Source organism: Scaptodrosophila lebanonensis, unplaced genomic scaffold (assembly GCF_003285725.1).
Source record: "Scaptodrosophila lebanonensis strain 11010-0011.00,11010-0021.00 unplaced genomic scaffold, SlebRS2 tig00000024-arrow-pilon, whole genome shotgun sequence".
Taxonomy (NCBI): Eukaryota; Metazoa; Arthropoda; class Insecta; order Diptera; family Drosophilidae; genus Scaptodrosophila; species Scaptodrosophila lebanonensis.
In genome coordinates, this window is record NW_022060538.1 from 14687850 (window position 1) to 14715503 (window position 27654).

The following is a 27654-nucleotide window of genomic DNA, read 5'->3' on the forward strand; positions in this document are numbered from 1 at the left end:
TGGCATCAGCAGCGACTGCTACAATGATGGTTGTTTTTATTGAGCAGACATTAAGAAAAAATAACAAAGTCAACAACAACAATAACAACAGCAACTAGAGAGCATAATAGCAACAGCATTGGCGTTAGCGGCAAGGATACTAGGACAACAAAAGAAACCAACAAATCCATGCAAATCGGATTTTGTGATTTGGCTGTTGCCTCGACTCCTTGCTAGTTGTTTGTGCGCTTGCTTTGTATGTTTGTTACGTATGTATACTTGTATATATATATATGTACATATACTTGTAGTACTATGTGTGTGAGTTGGCGACAGAGAGAGTTTTGATCTTTTTATGTTTCTGTGCATTTACTTTAGTTTTCAGAGTGGCCCAACCCAGGCCCTAGCCAGATCCACTCCTAAGCGACTTTGTGTGCCATTTGCTTTGGCACTCAGCATTGGCAACAATTGCAGTTGTTAAGCATCGGCCATGTTCGCTCTCCAAGGCATCAGGTTTAGCTTTAGTTTCAGCATCAGCTTCAACCTCAGCTCGTTAGCGCACACAGCCTGGAAGCCTGAAAGCCTCAATTCGACGCTCAGGCAGTCTCGGGGGTCGCATTAGCTGCTGCACATCAATATGTACGATATGGGCCTTGTCGGTGTGGGCCAGCTAGCTATGTTGTTAGGCGTATTTATAAATGTTATTACGTATACGTACCGTTTACGTCGTGTTGGCTCTAATTTGAAAGGCAAACAGCAGCAGCAAATAGCAGGAAAAAGAAAAAGGAGGAATCAAGAGGCTACTTCAAGGCAATATCTGCTGAAATAGAAATAGCAAAGGCAACGACAACTGCAACAACATCGAAGTTATGAATAATTGACAAGGCTAGGACAACAAATGGTTATCGACAAATGTCACCACACCGATTGGGTGTGTATGAGGGTTTTTATGTGTATATATATATGTGTGTGTGTGTGTGTGTGTGACAGATGACAGGCAGCCTGTCGAAATAAAACGGCAAATGAGAAAATTTAACAAGGCGATGCACCGTGCTCGAGACAATGACAACGCCTCTGCTGACAGTCTGCAGAAAGATGAGCAGGAAAATGCGTAAACCAAGTTGGCATAATTAATCTGGACATATACATACGAGTACGAGCATCTAGAAAATAAAAAGGTAGTGGAACTTGCTTTGATTTAGATGCCTAAATGTGATGGAGAAATTAAGTTGTCTGAAGTAAACAACAAGTGAGTTCAGATAACTTTAAAGTTAGAATTCATGCAGAGTTTTTAATTAGCATGGTGATCATATTTTTCTGAGAAGGGTATTACAATTCCATTTTCCATTTCCCCTAACTTTTATGTGCAGATCAGCCGCTGTATTTAGAGCAAGAGCGCTGCCAAATTAAATGTTAATTAGAATAACATTATGTTATGTTACAGCGATTTTGGATGCGAATGTCAAATAACATAACAATTTATGTTGCAAATTTAAGGCAAATATTTATGCGATTGATAATTTTCCTTGGTGGGTAAGGACTACCATAAGACACAAAATAAATCTCCTCATAACCGCTCATTTGGGTAGTTCAGAAAGGTTGAATAATTCAATAATTGAAATGTGGATTTTTTAAAATAAGCAACAATACATCGAGCCAGCGCTGATTTGTGTTTGATTTAGAAGGCTAAGAGTACAGCTTTCAACTTATGTGTGTAGTTCTATTTGCGAAATACAGTTGATTGGAAATGACGTAGATTAAATTTAGTAGGCTCAGTTAAGAGCACAGCTTTTAACTTGCGTCTGTAGCTCTAATTGCGAGTTACCGTTGATTGGAAATGACGTGGATGGGAGTCTCAACAGTACTGTCCGTCATCAACAGTGTGATAAAATCGACAAAGTTGAACATTTTAATTTGTCTGCCCGTGTGTGCGTCGTACATTGATGCAGTTATAAAAGCAGTAGAGGGAGGGAGCGTAGAGAGGGATATACAATGAGTAGTCAGTAGTCAAATGGTCCACAAAAGGGGTGCCGTTGGGCGTGAAGCAGTCGTATAAAAAGTCAGTTTGAAAAAGATTAAACAAGATTTGGTTTTAAAATGAAATCAATTTTTGCTCTTTATGATGCCAACGGCAGGCACGTCAAAAGGCAACAGTTCAGCGACAGCAGCAGCAGCAGCAACAACAACAACAACGACGACGACAACAGCAACAGCAACAACAGATGTTATCGATGACGTGTGGAACTGTGTCTACTGCTGCTGCTGGAAAGCGACAGTAATGTTAACGGGCACATAAGCACGTACAAGTACATACACACGCATACACATGTACATATTTTTGCATAGCTGCCTACGCTCCGCTCCTCCTCCCACTCTTAATTTCTACACTGCTGTGTAGATTAAGTGCGGGTGTCGGAAAGTTTTTAAGCTTTGCCGTTGGCTTTTAACTTTTAGCGGCCGTCAACGTTGTGGCCTGTGCCTCTGCCCCTGCCTATTTTCAGGCAGTTGTCGCTTGTTGCGCACCTCTGACTACATGCATTATAAATTAAAAATGTTGTCAAGATGTTGACACACACATACACATGCATACGTACATCGACATGCCACGCCATTTTAAATGGCCGCATCGTTGGCGCACTGTGGCAACCTATTAAGGATTTTTTTTGCTTCATTGTTTTCTTTGCTTTCAAGCTGAGCTAAGTGTGCATAGGTTTGCTGGCACTTGAGTGGCACTTGTTAAGCGCACGCACAAACATACATACTATACATACACTTGCTAGCCAGCCGAACACAAAAGACGGAGCCCAGCGGCTTGTGCAACAAACACTAAACTAGTTACCGTGGTGGTTCCTTAATAAACCGGAACTGCTTAATAATGAGTGCAACGAAAATGATGCTCAACTTAACTAATGTTTAGGACCATATATACGCAGAATTTCAGTCTTATTAAGTCCCGTTATAGTGAATTACTTTAATCTGTACATCATTTTTAAATGTGTGTTTTAAACCAAATCCATTTCTAAATCATATTGTTTTTGTATTACGTGTGTACGTTTGAATCATGCTGGTCATATATGCTGATCATAGATACATATGCAACCGTTTTTCTTGCACTTTTCAGTGAAGGTTATTTTTTAATATTTTTTATATACATATATTGATAAATATACATATTTAAGCAAGTAATCGGCTTTCAACTTTGGCTATAACAAACAATTAACTATTACAAAGAAGCCAAACTTAAAAAGTGTACAAAAGAAAAATGCTATCAATTAAAAATCGAATCTTAATAAGTTAGCTGGCTACCTTCTCTTGAAAGGTTTTTCACATTGGCGTGCTCTGGAAAGTTAAGTAAAAATCTTTTCACATCTACACACTTATTGAAACAGCATTCACATTATTATTATTATTTTGTTGTTTTGTGAGATATATTTATGCCTTTAATCAACATTTTCATCCAAATTAATACTTATTGTATAATAAAGCAGCTGCGGAGACAATTTAAGTAATATTTCTAATATTGGTTGATGGACTCGAATAAGATTGTCTTCTTCCGACTTTTTAGAAAGTTATGGTACAATAATACTTTTTCTAGAAATTCCTTATTTCAATGGCTTTGTAATATTTTAAGATGATTTAATGATTAGAATTTATTTGAAACAGCCGAAATATAGGCAAAATATTGGACAATTAGATAACGGAGTTAATATTGAAGTCTTGATCTAGTTCAAAAGGCAAACCTTAAGCTATTCATGAGCTGCAGAGCAGCTGGGTTCATAAGTTATGATGACTACAAGCTAGACGCTTTTATTTCCACCCACTGTGGGCTTAATCGCTCGAAGTCGCGTCTGTTCCAGCACAGGCTGTTGTTGTTTTACTTTTCTTGCTTCTGTTATTGTGCTTGTAAAATGGATTTAGCTGCCTAGTATTTTTATAGGACGTGATTACAGGCCGTTGCGCACTTTGTTTGCCTGGTCTTTATGATTTGGCGCCTAAAAGTATGCAAATGCTTAGCGGCTTAGTCGACGTGCCAACTGGAGGCAAATTAAGCTTTTGATTGCTGAAGCTGCCGGTGACGCCTGCTTAAAATTTAAGTTAATTTTTGTTGGCGCAGCAGAAGAAGGAAAGCAACAGCAAACCCAACAGCGCAGAGTTGAGTTGAGCTTATTTTAAAAAGCGACGCAGCTTTAATTACAGCCTGCTTTTGTCTTGCCGAGAGTCGAGAGTGCGACAAGCTGCCGTTTGCTCGACTGCACTGCACTGCACTGCGCTGCATACGTGACCCACTTCCGGCTGCACAGAAGGGGAGCATTTCCGCTGTAGAATCGCAAAAGGAAAGAGGACGCTGATTATGACGATGGCAGTTGCGGCGTAAATAGGCTTAGGCAGCGGCAAGTGTGAAAGCGATGCCGGGCGGCGTTGAGTGAGTTGTCATGACATTTGTTGCGGTGCGCCTTCATTATGCTGCCCGCATGTACGTACAAGTGTGTGTGTGTGTGTGTGTGCGTGTGCGTGTGTGTGTGTGTGATCGTATGTGGCGTCTGAAAAGTTGGCCCTTTTTGGGGCAGCTTCAATCTTGGCTTATTTTTAGCATAATAAATTTTATACATAAATATTTATGCGTCGACCGTGTGTGCAGGTGAAAACGTGTATGTGTGTGTGTGTGTTTGTGTGTGTGTTGTGTGACTCTGTGATATGGCAGCCTGTGCTGTGTTGTTGTCGTGCCTTTGTTGTTGGCAGCACGGTTTCGGCATGCACACGTACTGCATGCGATAAATACAAGCCGTCGAGTGCTGCAGCTGTTGTTGTTGTTGTAGTTGTTCCTGTGGCTGTGACGTCGACAGAGACGGTGTTGCCATAATGCATTAGAGGCAGCAAAGGACTTTATGCAAACATGTCCCACACACACACTCACACACACACAAACTTTATACACATTCAGAGATGTGTGTGTGTGTGTGTGTGTGTGTGTGTGTCTGCATTGGGACAACAAGTAGCTTACGACGAGCACCACAAAAAAGGAAACGAACAACAACAACTACGAGTACTCGTACTCAGGCAGCGTTGCCCAAAACAATGCCAGGAAATGAGGTGCAGCTAACACATGTGCATGCATGTTCGCATGTGTGTGTGTGTGTGTGTGCACACTGACACGCATATGGTACATGACTTGTGTTGTTTTTCATGTGTGCCCGTACAACTCACAATTTTCACTTTCATTCACATTGCCAGGATGGATTTTCTTTTTTCTTTCTCTACCTGGGCTTTTGCTTTGTGCCTATTTGTGCTCCACTTTTATACCATTTGCACTTTTGCAATTGCCTGCCACAGGAGCCGTTTGGGAAATTCCTGCAGGCTCATAAGTAGCCATTGCGAAAATCGATTCAATTAAACTAAGCTTTAGTGCCACATTTTGTTAATGGATTGCATTGCAGCAGTTTTAAATTCAGCAGCAAAGTAAGCCGAATAAGCGGCCAGCATAAGCTGGAATAAGAAAAGTGTGTATTTTCTTCTGATGTCGATGACAACTTTGCCTTTGTCGGCATATTTTCCTCAAACTGATAATGAATCGAGTTTTGAACAGGCTCCGTTTTCTCCCCTCCTACTACACTCATATAATTCATATTGCTGTTTTATTAGCAATAATATGTTATTCGACTTATCAACCTCGATTATTACATTTTATACATATATATGTATACTAGCAGGTATTGCCCGTCTTAATCCGGCTCAATATAATGATTCCAATTGTATTTATTTTTGTGTGCATAACCTACCCATACGTTTTCACCTTATAGGTAAGTTACCAGTAGGAAGGCATTTAAGGTTCTTGACAAAAAATGGTTCAGTAGTCCGTTACATTTTTGTTCTTGCCAAACTATTTCGTTAAACGAACATGACCACTATAACTAATATTTTTTAAAGCTCGTTTTCCCCCCTTTGGAGCTAACAAAATCCCTTCCTAGTGCGCATCTACACCATGATAGGATACTTGAGCCCAAATTTCAATTTCCTAGCTTTTACCGTTTGGGCTGTGGGGTGTTGATTGTGTTTCAATTTTTCCACGGAAAAGCCCCCCTTTTTCATGCCCCAGGAAAAATGGTGAAAAACCAAGTATGCAGTTTTTCTTGTATTCTTTATGAGAGTACACAAACTAAGTTTGAAGTTAATTGGATGAAAATTGTAGATTTTTCATACAAACGTTGGAGCCCGTTTCCCCCCTTTGGCGTTCGAATTTTCCAAAACCGCTTCTTAGTGCTCACCTACACCACTGAAGACAACATGTGGCCAATTTTCAGCCTCCTAGCTCTTACCGTTTGGGCTGTGCGTTGATTGCACATAGCTTTTCGTTTACCGAATTTTCCACCGGAAAATCATTATTATTCAGACCGCAGGAAAAATATTGAAAATCCAAGTATACAGTTTTTTTTGTGAGAGTATACAAACTAAGTTTGAAGTTAATCGGATCAAAATTGTAGATTTTTTATACAAACGTTGGAGCTCGTTTTCCCCCCTTTGGAGCTCGAATTTTCCGAAACCCCTTCTTAGTGCTCACTTTCACTATAAGAGGGATCTTGTGTCCAAATTTCAACTTCCTAGCTCTTACCGTTTGGGCTGTGCGTTGATTGCCAATCAGTCAGTCAGTCAGTCAATCAGTCAGTCAGTCAGTCAGTCAGTCAGGACAAACTGTTTTATATATATAGAGATTGCTGGATTTTATTTAAATAAAGGCAACGTTCATGCAATGCTCAGACTGTTGTTGCTTCGTTTCATGAGAAATATGTTTATTCAAATAGAATTTTGTTAAGCATTCCCATGTCCTGAAATAGATTCTCACAATTCTCATCGATAACATGAAAGTTGCGTTGTTATAGCGACACGAAGAAACTTAGCCATATGCTTGACGTTATCCATAGAAAGTGGAAGGCAGCCTATCCGCTTGCTCCCCGAAATGTAGCTAATGAAGAGCACAACATATTATTTGGGCTTTAATAACAAGCTACGGCTTGCCTTTTCCTTCCTTTTCCTCTCCTGCCATTCTGAAATTGTGTGATATTTAGGTTTTAGGTCGCATGCATCCTTAAAAGCCTTAACTATTTTATTAGACATGAGTGGATTAAAATTTGTTACCTACTTCAAAACTTTTCAATTTGCTCCTAAAATTTAGTTCTTGACAACACTCACCTTTTGTGTGCGTTATGCAAATCAGGCCGATTCACACCTCTGAACACACCTTATACCTTATCTGTTGGCAGCCAAAATACGAGTTGTATTTTTTTCCATCTGCAGAAAAGTTTTGCTTATAACATTTGTGCCTGCCGTTGTCAACCAATTGTACGAACGTGTATATAGGTTGTAGCCATATTTAAATACCCGTTATGCCGGCTTGTCAAATTTCCATTTAAAGTTTTCGTTGAGTTGCATGCACAACTGGCCCCAATTCCAGCGCCTTTCCTCCGTTGCCTAAAGATAGACGTAAGCAAACTTTTTCATTTTCATCTCGTGAGGGGTGCTCTTCACGCACACACACACATACACACACTCATAGCGTGTAAATACATGTACATATACTATATACAAGTATAAACGAGTACGAATATGTTTCTGTGGTGCTGTCAGCTCGTTTAAATGTCTACGCAGCCTGTATTTTATGGAAGCGAAAGGACGGCGCAAAGAGACAGCCGTGCTGAATAAATAAAATAAGGCGAGTTTACATTTACGCAACTCTTTTGCATCTCTTTGACGCAACGCGTTTGCCGTGCTCCGCTGCTCGACAACTGGCCGTAGGCATAGCGATAGGTCCCGCCATCTTATTACATCAACACATACGGGCCCGTACATGTTTGAATGTTTGCGTTCACGCAGACTGCAGGCAGCAGTCTTGTACCAGACGTTGTTGTGTCTGGCACGTCAGCTACTTGTGTAAATTTTCGATTTCCGATCCCAGCTTAACATGCAGTTCTGCATTTAATTGAAAGGCATGGGCGTAGCCAGGATTTAATCTAGGGGGGGAGGCAAAATCTTTTGACCGTATTTTTTATTGTCAAATTGTTTCCAGTAGCGCAAAAGACATTAAAAATAGGGAACAACTAAATTCAAAATAATATGATAAAATAATGTGTATTTTTTCTTAAAGGTAATAGGAACGATGAACTGAGATACAAATTGGAGAACTTCAAGTTCTACATTTTACTATAATATTTACTTATTATATTTAACTAAAAATTTAAAATAGTAATCGCCTTTTATCAGTCGCAAACCGGTCTAACACGTTTTGATTAAATGTATCCTGATTTTGGAATACCCATTTCCGGTGTACGCTTAACAGACATAAGCCTGGTGGTTAAAAAAATGTTTAAAATGTAATAAAGAAATAATACAAAATGTATTACATACCGTTCAATCGAGCGTTCATAGCGTTCATAGTTGAGCGTAGCCCTGTCTTTACTCTTATTCAAGTACTGAAATATCTTTCTATTGTTGCTGTCGTACAAGGCAGGGACATAGGAATACTCAGAGCGGTTTTAATACTAGGAAAAAACAGTTCAGTTTCTTGTCACACTCCGCAAAGCTCTAGTTCTTTCCACAACTTGTACCATAGCTCGGCCTCTTGGTCAAACTCAACCAAATTATAAAACAGTCTGCTTTCAAATTAAACTCTTCAACATTAAGCTTAATCATATTTTCAGGATGGAGCAAAGGTAATGAGAACGCAGGATTTTTTTCATCACAGATTATATTTTTTAAAGCTGTGCAAAGCGAGTCAACATATTTTCTATTTTTTTTATCAGCATTTTTGCGATGTTCCAAAACAAGATCTGTTATAGTTTTTATATGTTCCGCACACTGCAATAAGTCCAAACTTTTGGCTTGTAACACATTTGCAACCGGCGCCATCAGAGATGAATATTCAGCTATAATCACCAAGCATATTATAACAATCGGCTTCATTGCAGCGGAATGGAGCTGGAATGCAGACTTTTGAGTTACAGAGTTACCTTCTATAGAAAGTTTTCCAAGCCGTTTACGAAACTTATAAAGTTTTCTTTAAAAAGAGCATAGTTTCTTCTTATGCGTGATTCTCGGAAAAAATGTATTATATCTTTAATTGTAGATACAGTGTTGCGTATCTCTGGTATTGCGCTTAAATCATTAATAACTAAAATGAGCCTATGACTGGCGCAATGAAAATAAAAAGCTTTTTTATAAGTTACTTTTAAAAGCGTTTGTACACCTACAATTTTACCTGCCATAGTGGAACATCCATCATAGCCCTAACAAACAAATTTTAACTGTTCCAGTCCTTCTTTTTTTATAAATTCATCAATTACTGATGCTATTGCTTTCGCATCCATCGCATGCAGCTCATAAAACCCGACAAATTCTTCGCGTATAGCTACTTCATTTATATCAAAGAACCGAATCCCAATGGATAGTTGTATCGGTTGTTATCTTACGTTTTTTATTTTTATCACTTCCCGTGTCTATTAAACAAAGTTATGCCAATTAATACCTTTATATATATACCATATACGTATATATATGATATGCTTACCGCTAAAAAGTTTTCCGATGTCCATGACTTGCAATTCTTCAACTTCTTCACAACAACAGCTGATAAAATTTAAGTTTTATTTCGTGATTTTTATAAACACAACACATTTAATTGTTATTTATTTAATGATTGTTTTACAGCTGCAGAAATTAATTTTTAACCAAGCACTTGTGTGTTCTCAATCTAGAATAGCTTAAACCAAACTGCCCGCTTTGCTCCCCCTCGCTACGGCCATGTTGAAAGGGATTGAGAATAAGTCTGAAATCGTTCACAAATGCAGCAGAATAACTTCAGAATTAATACATTTATGATAATTTGTATTTAAGCAAACTTTTATCGCATTTTCAGACCATTCACTAAAATGTGTATACGCGGAGGAAGATCGCCTGCACAATGTACAAGGGTAGAGATCACCAACTCACTTAATTTCTCCTGCAACTCTGGAGAAAGAAATGCGGACTCTTAACAGGCCTCTTTACAGGTCATTGCTTACTAGCTGCCCATGCTATGCTGAATATTAAAACAGACAACAGATGCAGGAAACGCTCTTCCAACTGATCTCCCTCATCCGGCAATACTGAGGACCAACTAGGTCTATGTGGGACTGCCAACGGTGGCCCACCAGCACAATCAAATCTAATCTATAACTGATAATGCCAGATCACTATATCATATAGCTGTCATAGATACGATTTGATTGAAAAATATTTTTTTTATCGAAAACTTATTTATTTCTTGTTTTACATTTTTCTTACCTGATATCTTTGCAACACTGTCGCGAATGGGATCCGTGGATGATCAAATGTCAAATAAGTTAACAACACTTTCAAATTGCGGAAAAAAGTAGGTCCTTTTTTACTGCACATGGAGGAACAAGGGCGTCGGCATGGAGGGGGCGTTGACCCCCCTACAACAATTTTTGCCATATAACGTCGACAACACGTTCATTATTATGACGCAATGCATGCAGCGTTTGTCACACGAAGAAGATGGCAAACGCATAATGCAAAACTAACCACGCATAGTTAGTCTTCAATAAACTTCTCACTGGTACATACGTGTTGCGTTCATTATTATTTGGCCGGGTTTCCGTGACGAACCCCTCTCTCATTTCAATAGAGGAATATAGTAATGTTTTGTTGTAAGAGGTAGTGAAGAGTAGGGAAGCCTACCTCGTTGTTATGTCTTAATTGAAGCTATTTTCAAAACGACAGTTTGTCGATATTAAATAAAATTCCAATTTGAGGAATGTTTTGCAACTCAGTAAAGGTTTTCTTACGTCCATGAACAGATGGACAGTATTTGAATTAAACAACTGACAATGAAAATCTGATATTGTATGTGTATTAAAAGCCATTCTACCTACAAATCTGAACCCGTGGATTCTTATTAGAAGAGAAGAACTATTCACATTTTTATGTTGTCTTGTCGCTGAGAAAGCTGCTGACTAAACCGGTCAAAAATTATATTCATGGGCCACAGCAGAGAAATAAATGCCAAGTTCCTTTTTTTTTGTAGACAAATTGTTATTGACATCGATCTTTCTTTATATTCGCCACCTTTGCAAGTAAGTCCGATTGTGTTAAAAATTACATTTATATTTTAATATATATTTATATATATATATACTTTATTTATAGTTTTCGAAAAATTTTACAAAATAATCAAATATACATACACATACGTTTCTAGTCACATATACATTCAATACATAAAATGTTCATTAGAGATTTTTTTTTGTTTTTTTTCGGCTTAGCTGCTGTTTTAAACTAAATTGGGAATTGTACACAAATTGTATATAAGTTTTTGAGTTTTTTTCGGTTGTTAATATTAACTAAACACATAACTAAATGTTTAATTACACATGTATATCTGCATTTCTACAATATGTTTATATATTGTATTTATATAGTAGATGCTAATTTCGCTAAATTATCGTTAATGGAGCGGGCCCAGCAAGCCCTAACAAGAGGAATCGAAATGATTTTTTGTTGTTGTATTTAAATGTTAAAAGCATAACATTGCTGTCGCTTGTTGTTGATGGTGCTTTTGTTGCTGTTGGCCTTTTGTGCCAATGTCATGTATGTATAATAATTTTTGTAGCAATACACACTTATTACATACAAGTACATATTTATGTTTCACTAATTTAATTTAATTTAATTAAACTCACCCTTTGCTCTGCTGCCCGCCCACCATCCTCTGGCAATAATTACACATATAATCGTAATTATATTCAAATTGTGTTTCTCAATTGGTTGTTTTGTTTTGTTGTTGTCTCTTTTTCATTTCAAACCCCTTTTTAATTAGATCCTCTAAAAGCTATATGCATGTATGTATGTACTTATATTGTGTATTTATTTTGAAATCATTTTGAAAATTGTTCATATATTTTATTCCCATACAGTTATGCTTGCCATGCGAATTTTTCATTTTTTTTTTTCAATTAATTTATTTGAGATTTAATGCGCTTGGATTTGCGCTTAAATTGTTTGTTTGTTTGTTTTAGCTAGTGTTTGTTTATTTAAATGTATTTAAGTTTCGCTTGGCTTCATCAGTTAGCTAAAAACAATAGTACAGGGTGCCTCAAACTGATTTAGATGCGGCTGCTTGCCAAAACGCATTTGTAGAAAACTGTGCTTATGTCTTTAGCGACCCATTAACCGATCTTATTATAGGTAGGCTTAAAAATCTTGAAGTGCAATGTATTTACAAAGGAAACAATCGTGGCCACACCCTGACTAATCATACATTAAAATTAAGTGCCATGTACCATCGTTCGTTCCACCCATTCAGTTGCCGATTGTTTTCAATGCAGGCTGTTGAAAACTGACTAATGGATTCGCACGCCCCTTTCACTTATTTACACTTGCTCCTTAGTTGTAATTCAAAATGCGTATGGAAGTTATTAAATGTGTGTGTCTGTGTGTGAGTGTGTGTTAATTTACATATGCAAATCAAAGCTGGCCGCAATAATTGTATATTCATTTCGCTTTATTTCTATGCTGTTAATTATGCTACTTATAATTCGTACATACAGACACATACATACACGTACATATATGTATATTTATATGTATATGTAAAAAATCGCATAAGCTAGAAAAATGTGGCTTGCTTTAAGCTTCCAAATACTTGTTGTTCTGTTTTTCTTGTTGTTGTTGTTGTTGCCTCTTTTTGAAAATGACACAAATTGGTTTTTGTTTCTGTTCTATGTATGCTTATTTTTCGGTTTGTTTCTGTTTTTGTTTTTGCTCTTAAGTATTGGACTAAAATATTTTGAATAAAACTGTTTGATGTTTCGTTTTCGTTTTTGTTTTAAATGTAAATTATATTAGCTACTGGCATAATACTACAATTAACATATGCACTCGGACATACACGTACACTGAAGCATTTTCCATTATTTATTTATTTAATTATTTATCGATTACTTGGCTAGGTTTCCATTTTCTTTCATTCCTCAAATCTTTTATACTCGTAGTTCGCAAATGTTTTTCTTTGGTGCATTTTATCCTAAAAGTACGAGTACTCGTATGCAGTAAAATCTATTTACACTTGAGTTTGAGTGCTGAAATGTATGTTTGTTCGTACGTACGTATGTATGTTTGTATGTATGTATGTATATAAATGGGTCCTAGTTGAACAATTTAATTTGCTCGTACATTGATTGTTACATAAATGGTTCCGTTTTCTTTATCATTTCTGGGCTCGATAATGTTGGCGTTTAATGTTTGTGGGGGGAATTGGTGGTGGATTTGAATTGGTTTTGGTGTTTTAGAAATTTGAGAATGAAGTTAAATGTATTATTTAATAAGAAAGTCGCTATTTCGTTTTCCTTTTATAATTTACACACACAGTTTACTGTCTTAAGCTAAGTTTACGACTAGAGTTGTCCTTGCTGCGCTCCTCGACGGCATACTTACTTGTTTGAAAAACAAAAGTCTAATAAAAACACGATGCGCTTTTAATGCTATTGGCGGTGATATTCGTAACTTACAGCCGGCAAGTGAGCTTAAATCTTAGGACTTAAGTCATGGTTAGGCTAAGTGCGAGCGTAACGGTACTTAATGCTATGAGGCTCAGTTGCTGCTTGTTCTTGGCGCCCCCGCCATAAAAGGTGACGCTCAAATCACGCATCTCGTTATCTGGGCGGAGAAATATAGAGAAAGAGAGACGAAGAAAGATTAAGATTCGTTTTGATGCAATTCTTTTCTCATAGACCACAAATAGTACGCAATGTTGATAAATTTGAATAAATATGGTATGTGTAGATGCGTTGTGGGTCGTTAGACATATAGTATGTATAGAGTATACGTATTGATGGCATATGGTATATCAATATTCATTTAGCTGGAGCGTCAAACCAGCCATAAAACAAATTGCTTGGTCATGCAAGTTGAACAGATTGAAATCCAGCTGCCGGCTATTAAAACACATACAGATAGAGCCACACAAAGCACACATATAGTACACAATATAAATATAGTGTATGTGTGTCTGTTTGGAGAGGCAGACCGAACGAGCTGCATTCGAATGCAGTGCAGCGGCTAAGCAGACTACGCGTGTTGTCCTTTTAAAACGGTGTTGCTGTTTTTATTGATCGAACAGCAACAGCAACAGCAATAGCAACAGAAACGAAATAAAAATAAATTCGCAAAATGCTATGCAAAACTGTTGGTAAACTCACACACGCACACGCACACACACACACACACACACACACACACACACACATGTGTTGAGACAACACACAACATATCGCAGCAAATTCACATTTATTTTTATTTCTTTTGCGCAAATTGTGAGCTAAGCACAAATATCGAGTTTTATGTAGGTACGAGTACAATGCACGAGTATAAAAAGTAGATGACATGCAAAATGGGAAAGAGAAATAAACATGCAGAGCAGAGAGAAGTGAAGAAGAAAGCTACGGTCAGACAGGCAAATTCTTTGCAACCTTATTCATTTCGTTTACAAAGCAACCATAAACTTTAGCTACAGAAAATATTTGCATATTTGTAGAATTGTAAATATATGCATGCAATTATTCGGCTGTCTGATCTTAGCTTAAGAGAGCAGTAGAGAAAGAGCGGTAGAGAAAGAATAAAAGAGATAAAGAGAGAGAGAGAGAGAGAGAGGGAGAAGCACAAAACTAACCTGACAAACCATGATTTAAATATGTTGACAGATCGACATGTCCATCTGCAATTAACATAGGAGCATTTGTTGGAAATTTTGTTGAAAATATTGTGTGAAAATTTGGGAAAGATAGTTATGCAATAGTTTCTAGGGATATATGTGTATAGTATTTATTCTAGTGGTGCCGGTGACGGTGCCTGTGCTGAGATGTACTGAAAATTTAAAACGCTGCGTGTTGTTTCAAGCTTAAGCCTCGATAGTTGACATTTAAATCAAATTCGTTCGCGTAAATAAATCATTAACGCTTAAACTGCAATGCGCAATCAGAGCAATTTACTTTGGCCGCTTCAATGAATGCTCCCCGCATGCTCACGGTCCAGGGGGCCAGTCAACCGGATGGGAGATCGGTCAAGGCAGGTCAGGCGGCAGGCGGCAGGCAGCATGCAGCTCATTTCATTTAAGCCGCCAATTAAAATGGCAAACGTGCGACATCTGTCAATAATGACAAATGTGCATTTCGCCGTTTCACATTGAATGCGTCATGGCAGGCATCATGGCGAGCATCATGGCGAGCATCAACGTGGAAGGCCGGCCGTCTGTCTGTCTACCCAAGTAAGCCGAGCGTAAGCAAAAGAAATGACAAAGTTGTGTGCGGCCTGCCTGATGAGGGGTGAGTGGTCTGCTCAAATATAGTTAAATGGCCAGGCAGGTGCGCGCTCGATCTTGCAGATAGTCAAGGCAACGTCGTGGGTCTATTTTTCCTTTTTTTTTTTTTTTAATGAAACGCCAAGGTGTCTGACGCTTCAATGGCCATCAAGCTATCCTACTGTCCATCTGCCAATCTGTTCGTGTGCCTGTCCGCCTGCCTGCCTGCCAGTGTGTTTATTGCAAAACTCTTACATACAACATGGCAGCTGTCGATGAAACGTCACTGGCTGCTGTTGCTCTCCAACGTATACATTTTTTATGCCGCCCTGCGCCATCAAACTCACAACCACACAGCCAAACAAACACACTCATTGTGTGTCTAGCGCAAGTTCGACATTATCTAATACACACAAATCTCATGCACGAGCTTGCTGTTGCTGCTCCGCGCTCCAAGCAGCAGAAGTGGAACCTGAAGTGGAAGCCGAAGTAGCAGCAACATCCGCTTCTGCTCGCCTGCAGCGGCAGCTACAGTGGAAACTATTTAAAGAAGAGCGTGACAAAGAATGCGTTTTAAAAGCAAGATAGCTTTTACCAATGTGGGAGTTTTATCTCAATATGTACATATATGTAAATCAAACATCTACTCGATTTTTACAAGAAAGGATAGTTTGGCCTGTAATATTAATTAGAGAATATAATTTTCTTTTGCATTTAATAAGTCAAATTTTACTAGAAATATATCGGAAAGTGGCAACTATATTTGAGAAATCTAAAACTTGTCGGAATAACACTTTTTTGGGCCATCCTCAGTTCTCTTGCTAATGATTGAACATCATTATTTAAACTGATTTAATGTACTTAGATCTGAAAGATATTTTCTCTTTATCCTGTGAGTTAAATGAGGGAACCAAATAAAATAAAAACTAGTATACCCTTTTATCCTTTGGGTACAGGGTATAATGATATAATAAGAGCAACAAAAATGTTGATATTTTTTGTGGGCTGCGGAGTGGGCTTTAGATTAGTCTCAACATGACAGATTGACATTTAAAATGTTGAAAAATTAGCTGATTATTATCAGATTCCAATTGGAGTTACCCTCATTGGTAAATAGTAGAGATAAATATGTATGTAACTCAAATGATAATTTATGTAGCTATCAGTCGCATTTAATCGAACACTTTTCTAAAATTAAAAACAATGTTATAATCGCATCAGAAATATAAAACAAACGCGTTTTTGGTATTATTTAATTAATTTGTGGGCTGATGTGTACACACTAATTGAATGCGTCTTAAGCAGCTGATGCTCAAACATGAATTTACTGTGAATGGCAACATTGTACAACAGAAAAACTGTCAGAGGAGTATGAGGTTTTAGACATTGCAATAGGTTAGCTTGAGTTGGCCTCCATATGTATCTTACATACGCTGACTTTACTTTTATTATTTTCATTGCTTATCAACAATGCTACCATAAAACTATGAAATGAAATGAAACGGAAATAGTTTTAATCATGGAATTGTAATAACTTTCAATTTGAAATCATTGCTATATGTGAATCGCTCTAGTCAGGTGCCACTGCATTGGGAAAGAAAAACGGTCGCCGTGTGCTCGACTACATTTTGGACAGCAGCATCAGGCAATGACATCTTAGTTTGCCGCCACCCGCTGGCACTTGCCGTTCTCATTTTACTTTGCCGCACATGTTCAAGTCATCGCTGACACTTTTAATAGACATGAATGTGAGCGGTCGTCGGACATGTTGCAAGTTGCGTGGGCAGCGGCAGTGGCAGCAGGCAGGGGGCAGGAGGGTGTGGCAACCGCATGTGTGACAGCTTATCTATTGAGGCATCTGTGTTGCTGTTACCAAACATGACAGGTTTAAATTAAAAATTCCGTTACTCAACACTCGATCAACTGCATCTTTCAATTTATTTAAGAGGCCATGTCTAAAGTCGCCGTAGAAAAATGAGCGTCCAAGCATTACCATATAAATTCTCCAACTGTCAACATAAAATAAAAGCAAATTGCCAGTTGCGGCGCCACCGAATGTCCAAACAAAAACACGCTCACGCACACCCGCCTAATGGCAACAACATCGCGACAATGTCAACGATTTTGTAATGAAAATAGACATGCATATAGACAGGCGCATGGATATGGACATGGACATGGACGGGACATGGCGCGACTATGCAGCGGCTAATGTTGCCAATGGTCGTCACCACCACCGCGGTCGCTAACGCATCGGTTGTCGTTGTGTCTTTTATTGCTTGCGGTTTGTGGCACAAAACCAAAACGTCACTTCTGATTTCTCGTTTGCGCCGCTAAATAAGCAAACGGTTGTAGCCGGCAGAGCTGGCACTAAAAACGAGTGTGTGTGTGTGTGTTTGTGTGTGGATAGTGGGTGAGTGGGTGGTTGCAGTGCACGTAGCTTTCAGCACCTGCCTCGCGTTGATGCTAGACAGGCAGCAAAACACGCTTTCACATAATAGCATTGCGGTGCCGTGCGACAAATGCGAATGCGCAAGTAACCAAAGCAAACAATCAAATATACCTGTATACCTACATATAGCCATGCACATACTACATATGTACATACATATACACCGACGATCAACTGAATGTGTGCAACAAATCCTGTTGAGGGGAGAAGCCAATACGTATTTTCTTTTCAAATAGCAGTGGATTTATTCATCTTCGAAATGACCATCGCTAGCTCTCAAAAATATGCAACGATTTTTATTCACTAGTTCGACAAAGCGCCTTTTCTGTATATATTCAGGAAATCTGTGGATTTCAGTCATTTGATTCGGTTTGTCGAAGACCGAAATATAAATCGATGTGATGTCAAGAAATACACAGTCTTACAGAATTTTAAAAATTCAAGGCCCAAAAATTAAACCTATATTACAATAAGTTTTTTTTTGGAATTATCGTATTTGTTGGTCATTCTCTAAAAAGCATATTCCCCAAATGAAGTGTTAATTAGTTTTTGAGATCAGAGATGAGTTATGGAGAATGAACCCTCCTGAAAATACCCTCCTCATGTGCCTGGAAATCGGTGCTAAGCCGTTGAACTTATATTTCGAATATTATATGACCTTGGCGTGTAATGTTTCTACCTTCTTTTAGAAGGAAGCAAGAAATATAATATTTTTATTCTAAAGCACAATGAAGGGTATATAACTTCGACGCAAGCGAAGATATTTTCTTAACGCGTTAAAATTCATTTTATCTTCTTTCTGCATGTATAGTGAGCACTGTTTAGGGAATTGGTCAGAATTGGTATACTATATATACCTATATAAGGAGATTAGTAGCTTTGCCTGTGTGTGTGTGTGTGTGTGTGTGTATGTGTGTATGTGTGTGCGTCTGCCTAGTTGCATCAGCGCAATCCGATTTTTAGCGCAAATTGTTCAAGCATTTTTGTTCTCTTTTATCTTTTCTCCAGTTTGTTATTCCTGGTCGTTACTGCCATTTGCATTCACGGCTTTGGCTTCAACTTTAGCTCCAAACGAGTTGCGACGCGCGGAAAATTTGCGCTTTGCTGCCGGCAAAAGTAGCAACAGCGACAGCAGCAAAAACCAACAACAACAATATTAACAACAAGCACGTCAGAGTCCTGACAGGGAGTAGTTATGTGTTTGTGTGTGTGTGTGTATGTTCACCCTTCGGATGTCCGCATGGATCGACTAACGCGATGGCGGCGGCTCAGCGCGTATTTGAAGTTTTTCGCTACGTTTGGGTAACAAATTTTCAACGGGTCGGCCGTGCGGCGCACGTATCACTCAACTGTCGAAAAATGGACAACGCAACTTCTGGCGTTGTTGTTGTTGTTGTTTCTATTGTGCTGCCACTGAATGTTGAACGCTGCATGCGGCGTAGATTTTTCTATAGTAAATACGGATTTCGCATACATTGTTGCGTATTGTAGGCTCGCTGTTGCCCTTGTTGCATGTGTGCGTGCGTGTGTGTGTGTGTGTGTGTGTGTGCGAATGTTGTTTGTGCATCCTAAACAAACATAAATTTGTTAGCTTGAGGTCGTGGTTTTGGACGCGTTCGGTTAAAGCGGCTTAAAGGGCGCGGTCGTGCTGTAAGCTGACAAATGAAATAATAAAAAAATATATACTAGTAGTAGCTATCCATGTAGGTTTTTGAATGTTTTTTCGAGTAGTTCCAGTTGCCAGTTGTGAGGAGAGGGAGGACAAAGCAGCAGCCAGTCGTCGCTGTGTCAATTGTGGTTCACCCTGGCCCGCACTTTGTACATAAACATAATATTCACGTTGCGAATTCATGTTACAAGTCTGGAGAGTGCGCACCGTGCTATTTTTGCGATTGCTTATTATGCCACAGCCACTAGAAAACTTGAGGAGGTCGGTTCCCATATACTTGTGTATAGTATTGCTGCAACTTTCTTCTTTCCACCACTTCTGCTTCTTCTGCTTCGCTTTTTCTGTGTGCTGGCAAACTTTGCAACTTACATGCACGAGATGGAGCAAAAAAAAAAAAAAAAATTTACAAAAAAATGGAAGATAGGCAACAACAAAGAAAAGCGTCGAGAACGACAACGTAGACGACGACTGCAGTTAGCAGTGGTGGTGGTGGGGCTGGGCCGGGGCAGGGCCTTTGCCAAAGTATTCCCAGCGGCTACACAAAAGCATCAAACGCATGGAGCAGGACACGGAAGGAGCGGGCAATGTGTTGGCCATGCGTGGGGCAAGAGGACACGAGCATGAGTAAATTGAAAGTTTGTTCCAGGCAGACGCTGAATGCTGGCGGCAGTTTCACCAGCGTCGGCAGCGGCGTCGACGTCAGCGTCAACTGCAGTGGCTCTAAGGGGCATTGCAGCAAAGGGTCCACTTTGTCATCGTTTGAATGCGTCGCGTTCATGTTGTTGTTGTTGCTGTTGTTGTGGTCCTCAGTTGGCACTTTCAGCAAGTTTTACGCAAGTTTCAACGAGTCTTTCATTTTCCTGATATTTCTTCGCCATCTCTAGCTGCTTATGGAATTCGTTTGGTTTCTTTTTCCCTCAACTTCTTATTTCTTATTATTTTTTGTTTGTCCTCCTGCTTACGTTTTCTTGGCCACACACTCGTCGCTTCATTTTATGTTGTAATTTTATTTAACTTCTTTTTTTTGCTTTATGTCAAGTATATTTTCGCGTGCACAAAATGCATTATTTTTTATGTCCACGAGTATACTACTTATATATCCGTATGTGTGTACAAGTATGTGTGTTGTCAGAACGTGCGCCTGCCGTCAGCTACGGACATATGTACTACTTGTATATGTATGTATGTATGTATGTATGTAGGACGTGAATAGTAGTTGCATACCTTAGTTGACTCTCTTCCCTGAATGTCCGCTACGCACCAAAATGGCAACGACAATGACAACGATGGCAATAACAACAACAGTAACGACAGTAGCGAGCAGGGAGCGACAAATATACGATATTAAAAAAGTCGTAAAAATAAAATGCACTTAAAGGGCGTGTTGAACGCTAACTACGATGCACGTGGTCTCAACAAATCGAAGCTGAGATGCCCTCAGTGGCGACTCAAACTTTCATTACCGCAATGATTTTCTGTGCCTTGCTTGGCGGTCTTATCACAGGATTGGCCAAATCTTGTAGTGAGTGAGAGGAGAAGTTGGAATCTGATTTGACATGATGTGTAAAACGTTTAGCAGAAAAAATAATTATACTGTTAATTAAGAAGTAAAAAAGGCGAAAATTGTCTCATTCTATTGAGAGTATAAGACACTTACTTATTCTTAATGTCAGCAAGTAGGAGAAGCCCTGATGTTGACCAATTAAAATGAAAAGTTATAGTTCAACATACGAAAAAGAAAATAGTTCACTATAGTGGTGTAAAGTCCGTTGTAATCTAATTGAAAAATAGCAGTCGTCGCTGTATGTGTTTGTAGAAAATAATTGAATAATGAAAACTGTCAAATTTATCATAAAATGTAATAGTTGTCCCTACCTAGGACAGATCTTAAATAAAGATTAAAGAGAAATTGAATAATAATAGAAATATCATAATTATATCAGAGAACATATTATAGTCGCATGGAAGTTATGGAAACCAATTCGCACTTTCTTTTTGTATTAAAACTCATATTAGCTAAAATTTTAATTTCTTTCCCAGGCTAAGAACTTTAATATGAACTTTTTGGCTATAATTTTCGATATGCCCGTCTGATGTAGCGCAAGAGCCGCCATTTATATTCGCACTGCCCATGCATATGTCTGACTGTCTGCCTCTTTGCCTGGCGTTCTCTGCAACCGTCTGCCGGCCAAGGAGTGGTGGCATCTGTGGCCATAACTGCGTCTTTACTGCCGCCGCTGTTGCTTCAGCTGCCACTGCTACTGCTACTGCCACTGGTACTGACTGCCCGCAGCTAGTGTTTCAAGTGCATATGTGAACTGTTGTTTGTTTTTGTCTGCGACGACACTCAATTGGCATTTTCTTTTATTGTCGTGGCCTCTATGTATAAGTATGTACTTGTACATACATACATATGTATATGCACTATATAAGTACAATCTATCCAGATTCCTACTTGCTTGCAATGCACGTTTCGCAGGTAAATGAACTGGTAATATGTGTGAGTGTGTCTCGGTCCGTTTTTCTGCGACACAGTCGTCCTCGCTTTCGGTTTGGTCGAGTGTGCTCCTTGTTGTCCTTTATGGTTACGGTTATTGTGCGACTGCTACTATTCGTACTAGTAGTTGTGACTAGCACAGTTGTTGCTGTTACTGCATCATCCTCGTCTTCCATGTCGACGTCGCGTCGTTGTAGTTATGACACTCTAGGTTCATTAGTTGCCGCTTGGCAGAAAGTGTGCTGTATGCCCCGCGTTGCATACCTGGCCACTAATTGCGTAAATTGTTTACGTTTCGGAAATATAATGAAGTAATTTTCATTAGCACAAAGCACGCAACTCAGTTGGTAGCTGCAACCACTATACAAAGTACAGTAATAACTAAACATAATTGAAATGATTAAAATGTTCAGCTTCTATATATTTTAATAAACTTTTAAGAAATGATTCTTTCAAACTATTGAGCCTATATCGCTGATGGAAGCATTTCTTATAGCAATTGTTAGATCTTACAATCAAGAGCGGTCGAATTTAAAACGGTAAAATATCTAATTTGTGATTGTTGTATGTTTATTTTGATTTAAGAGTATGTAGACCGATTACATATAATGGAATACGGAAGGTAAGGTATGGCAAGCTGTAACCTTTTCTTAGTGGCCTTTTGAAACTAATGAGCCTATGTATATCTCTGATCAAAACATTTCTTTTAACAATTGTCAGTTCTGACAATTAAGGTCAATCATAAGATAGGAAAATTGAAAATATAAATTTGTTTCCAGTTACACGATTCTTTTGATTTATGCAGATAAATTAAGGTGGAATATGGAAGTTTTTTAATGGCCAAGCTGGAAACTTTTCTTAAAGATCTGTTGGAACTATTGAGCCCATGTATTCAAACAATTGTTAGCTCAATTAAGAAAGACCTAATTTTTGGCTCATAAAATGGAAAAAGGAACAATACAAATGCTGTACGTTTCTTTTGATGGTGGAATATGGATGTTTTTATTTTATTTTATTCTACTTGTCTTAATCGAAGTGAAAATAAGGGATAGGGTGTTTATTCTCTCTCTTGCCTTAATTATATTTAAAAATAATTGTCAGTTAATAGTAAGTCTAACTGAAAGATACAGCAAAATGTATATTAATAATGAGCCAAAAAAATTCATCAAGGAATGATAATGAACTCTTGTAGTTTTGCCAGTGACAGCAATTCTAAGATCTAGTTTGTGAAACTATCGTCGCGTTAATTGTCAAAAGAAACATGCTGTAGTTGATTCAATCAGAGCAGTTTATCAATTTAGACAGATTTGACTGTACAACGAGCGCGTCTGCTATGCCTTTCAATGGCGCACATAATGAAGTGGCATGTACACCTGTGCTCCTCAGCAGGCATCGTTTTTGAAGTCGAAACCGGCGCACCAGTGCCTGTGCCTGTGCCTGTCAAAAGCAACGCGTCTTGCATAAAAGTGACATCGATACATTTCGCTATTCTAGGCCAGAGATGCTGCCATTGCCATCGCCACTGACACTGCTCTTTCTTCTGCTGCTGCTGCTGCTCCTTGAAGCTGATGGGGCCTCATTCTTTGAGCGCGTGTGTGGCGTGCACGTTTTGCTTTATTAAATTTTGCTGCAATGCTTTGTCCTGTCTCTCGGTATGTGCTTCTCTTATATACACGCCATATAAGTGTGCATGTACTCTGGGTCTGTGTGCGCGTGTTTATTGCGCATTTCTTACTGCCAGCACTGTTTGCCATTGTTGTGTTGTTCTTGTTGTTGTTGTTATTGTTGCTGTGTATTTATGCGTTTGTTTGCCAGTCGACGGCATTGGCACTGGCACTGGCACCGGCACCGACACCGGCTGCATCGGCTGCAAACGCTCCAACAGACATTGCACATTGAACTGTGGACTATTTGCATTTGCATGCATTTCGCATGGCAGTCAAAAGATGGCGCTGCCGCGCGATTTCCGCTCGCACAGTGCGGCGTGAGCAACAGGGTCGGAGGGGGCGATACCGCACCAGCAAATATGCGTCATTTGCATGGAAAATCGCTTTTCCGCGCGCAACATTTTATGTTGCAGACGCTGGCGACGCTGGTTGCCATCGTTGTTTTTGTTGTTGTTGTTGCTGCTGCTGCCGTTGCCGTTCCCGCTGCCATTGCGGCAGTCGTTTTGTATGCAATGCAACAATAGTTTTGCATATAAATGGTTTTCGTTTGCGCATTTAAATCTACCTACCTAGCCAACTGCATGCAGTCTTGCCCCGACACTACACATTTCCACATTTCCCCATTCCTCCACTTCCCCACTTCCTCCACTTCCCATTCAGTGCACAATCGACGCCTGGCATCTTTGTTTATTTGCGACGGAATGCGTTCTTAAGAAATGAAAGTCGTAGTCGTCGTTCTTGCGGTTGTCCTTGCGGGGCGTGTTGCATTTCACTGTACATCCAATTAGCGCAATGCGTGAGATGTGTGCATTAGTGTGTTGCAGTGTGCATGTGTGTGTGTGCGTGCGTGTATATTTATTTGATTTTCACGCTCATTATATGCGTGTAGCAAAGTCAAGAAAACGCCCCTTAAATGAACATGGGTACTGTGCCAACTCATAATTGATTGCACTTCCCTTTCGGGCAGGTGCTAGGTGTTTCAGTGTGTAAGGAATCAATAGAGAATAAAGGAGTTGAAGCGAATTCAATAGCATTTAAAAACATCAACTACTACGTTTTAATCGACAAACAAAGCTGTCGATGTAAGAAAAAATCCATACATTAGAAAATGTATATAAATTATAAAAATATCTAATAACGAATCCGACTAGGTGGGAGAATTTTATTTGCCAAACGGCCAGCTATGCCGCCATTCACAGCGGAGAGTAGTCAATAGCAATAAAAAAATAAAGAATTAAAATTAGAAGAATATAATAAATTAAAATACCTAAATAATAAAAGATAAAATATAATTAAAAGCAAAAGCGGAGGAAAAGCGAGTCTGGCAACCTATGCCTCAACTGGAAATACTTTTTGGTGGGACAACAGCATTAGAAGACCGAATATTCGTATAGAAATTTAATTAACAGATGTCAAAAGAAAAGCACAAGCTGATGTATAAGAAAATATGTTTTACATTACGAGCCTAACACAAAATAGCGTGCGTTTGTGTTTGTCAAAATAATTGCGCCAACTGTAGACTGTAGAACGCAATTAGTGAAAATCTGCATGGCAGCCTCCGACAAATCAAAGTAATCAGTGTGAGTATTTTATGTGAGTGTGCGTGTGGGTGTGGGTGTGGACATGGGTGTGTTTGTGCGTCTGCATTTGTCACAGCTTTGAGTTTGTCAACTAACAGTCGAAACTACAAGTAACAGACAGCTTTTGTGCAGCATTGCATATAACTTTGGCTTTGTGTGCGAGTGCTTGTATGAAACTGCAGGATAACTGTCATGCATATCGTTTTCCTTGCACATTCGAGTGTTTGTGTGTGTCTGTGTGTGCTTTTGTAAATTTATTGTTGCAATTTTCGCAACGCCAAATAAACGCACGCAGTTGCGATTGCGCATCGCTGGTTACGTAATATTTTAATGCATTTAAATTGTGACATTTTCAGCAGATTTTTCTTCGGGCAGCGTGTAACGCGATTTTTATGCATTCTCTGTCGCTCCGTACGAGTATAGCAGCTGCATTGTGATTTTTGTGGATTATCAGCAAAAGCCGCGCTTAATACCAAATTATTATGCATGCAAGCGGCAGCTGAAAAAAAGTGTAGCATAGCCTCCAGGCGCAAATGTGACTGTTTCCCTGTGTGTACGCATGTGTGTGTGTGTGTGTGTGTGTGCGTGTTTGTGTGATCTTTGAATGAGTGTGTGTATGTGTGTATTGTATTTTTACAAACGCTTTAACATTTCGTGCGTCTCACTGCCTTTTGGCGCGACAAATAATGGCCGTTAAAAGCTTACGCCATATCACATCGCATCACACTCACACATACATACATACTTGCATGCTTGCATACACGCACATGCAGGACACGCTGGTCACATGTCTGGCTTAAAATGTAAAAGCATATTTATGGCATTCGTATACGCACCATTCGATGATGTTGAGAAGACAAAACTGTTGGTCAAATCGCTCCAGCCATAACGATTTCTGTAAATTAAAGGCAAAGTTTAGATTCAGGTTTAGGTGCATGTTGAGGTTATTATTCGATTCATTTAACATTTAACGTGCAGCAGCACAAGGCTCAAAACTAAATTAGCCGATATTAATATGCAAATGCTGGCTAATGAGCTCCGGAGGTGAAAGGCACAGCTGGTGAGCTGCGCCGCAGTTGTATGGTATATGGTATTATCAATAATAATGGCCAAAATGGCCAAGTTGGCTGTTCGGATCACACATACTCGTGCACAATTAAATTTCCCCGCTGCCTTAAAATTAGCATTTCCTAATCAACGCACAGTGGTAAAGAGCCGAATCGAATTTTATCTTAGTTAGTTTTCTGTGTGGACCAAGGACTGCGTTTAGAATCAAAAAAATAAACAATAAAAAAATAACAAAGTAGGGAATTATAAAACATGTTTAATTGCTTTGGAAACTTTAAGTTTAGTTGTGGATTTTTTCTGCTTTCATGCTTGTATTCCATATCTACTTTATGGAGTCTGGCTTTTAATGGAAAAGTGAAAAATAATTTGTGTTTGCAACTTTTTGCAAAATTTCAAATTTTTCCATCTAACAAATAATTACTTTCTATTGGTTTGTTGTTTATAAAACTGAAATAAATCGCTCTAATTTCAACAATTCTTTTGATTGCAGTTGCTAAGCTACGGCCGGAATTATAATGTTTAAGTTATTGTATGCGGTTCCATTTTGTTGTTCTCAAGCAAGCAGACCCTAATCCATACATTAAATTGGATTCTCCTGTAAACTGATTAACAGAGTATGTTTCACAAGTTAATCTGAAATAATACTCTATTATTACATTTAGACGCCTTTAGCTTAACATTTCCAGTCGTGTTATGCAAATTAAAATGACGCGGTTCTTTTTATTCTACTGATGTGGCAAAGAATTACTAAAGATAAAAAAGATTTTGGCACTGCACACTCACCTGGATTGCACGGTGGCCTCGTAATGCTGATCTGGATCCAGACCCCGTATCATGTAGCTCATGCCTTGTGTGTAGTGATGTGAGACTGGCATGGCTGGGAGCACAACGTCTCGCCAATCGTTGCGACCCCAGTGCATGATGTTTCCATACCCGCCATAGTTGACCAAACCGCCGCCGACGCCGTTACTGCCAATGCGATGATTGTGCAAGCCACTGCCGTACATTTGCAGAGATGAGGTCGATGAGGAGGAGGATGAGGACGACAAAGACGACGATTGCGAGTCAATGGCATTGTCAACGACCTCATGTCCTTGCGGCAGCTTGCGGAAGGACAACTTATACTCCTCGATGGGTGAATGCGAGTCCACTGCCCACGATATGTTGTATCTACGCAACAGATTCGGATGAATAGAATGATAGGGGAGGAGACAGAGAGAAAGAGGAGTGCAAGTTAGATGCTTGTTTGCGGTAAACTTTTCGCTTGCGCAACAGTTGGCGTGCGGATTTATTTTAAGACAGACAAATCAATATGTAATTGTTAAATTTTATACAGTATACCACTGTTGCTGGGGGACTGCAGCTGATGTTAGCACGCGAGCAGCGTTGGGACAATGCC

General features: G+C 39.1%; 1 protein-coding gene across 1 annotated transcript in view; it reads right to left on the minus strand.

The window, feature by feature from the left end:
* Nucleotides 1–11364: 11364 nt before the first annotated feature.
* The window catches only part of LOC115620379 (hemicentin-1), a 170012-nt gene continuing 153722 nt past the window's right edge, over nt 11365–27654 (minus strand). Inside the window, exons 10-13 of the mRNA XM_030513586.1 lie at nt 27039–27425; nt 26024–26082; nt 14696–14740; nt 11365–13683 (exon numbers count right to left, since the gene is read on the minus strand). Of these exons, the coding sequence (XP_030369446.1) occupies nt 13565–13683; nt 14696–14740; nt 26024–26082; nt 27039–27425 (610 nt within the window). The 3' untranslated portion in view covers nt 11365–13564. The remainder of the gene's footprint in view (nt 13684–14695; nt 14741–26023; nt 26083–27038; nt 27426–27654) is intronic.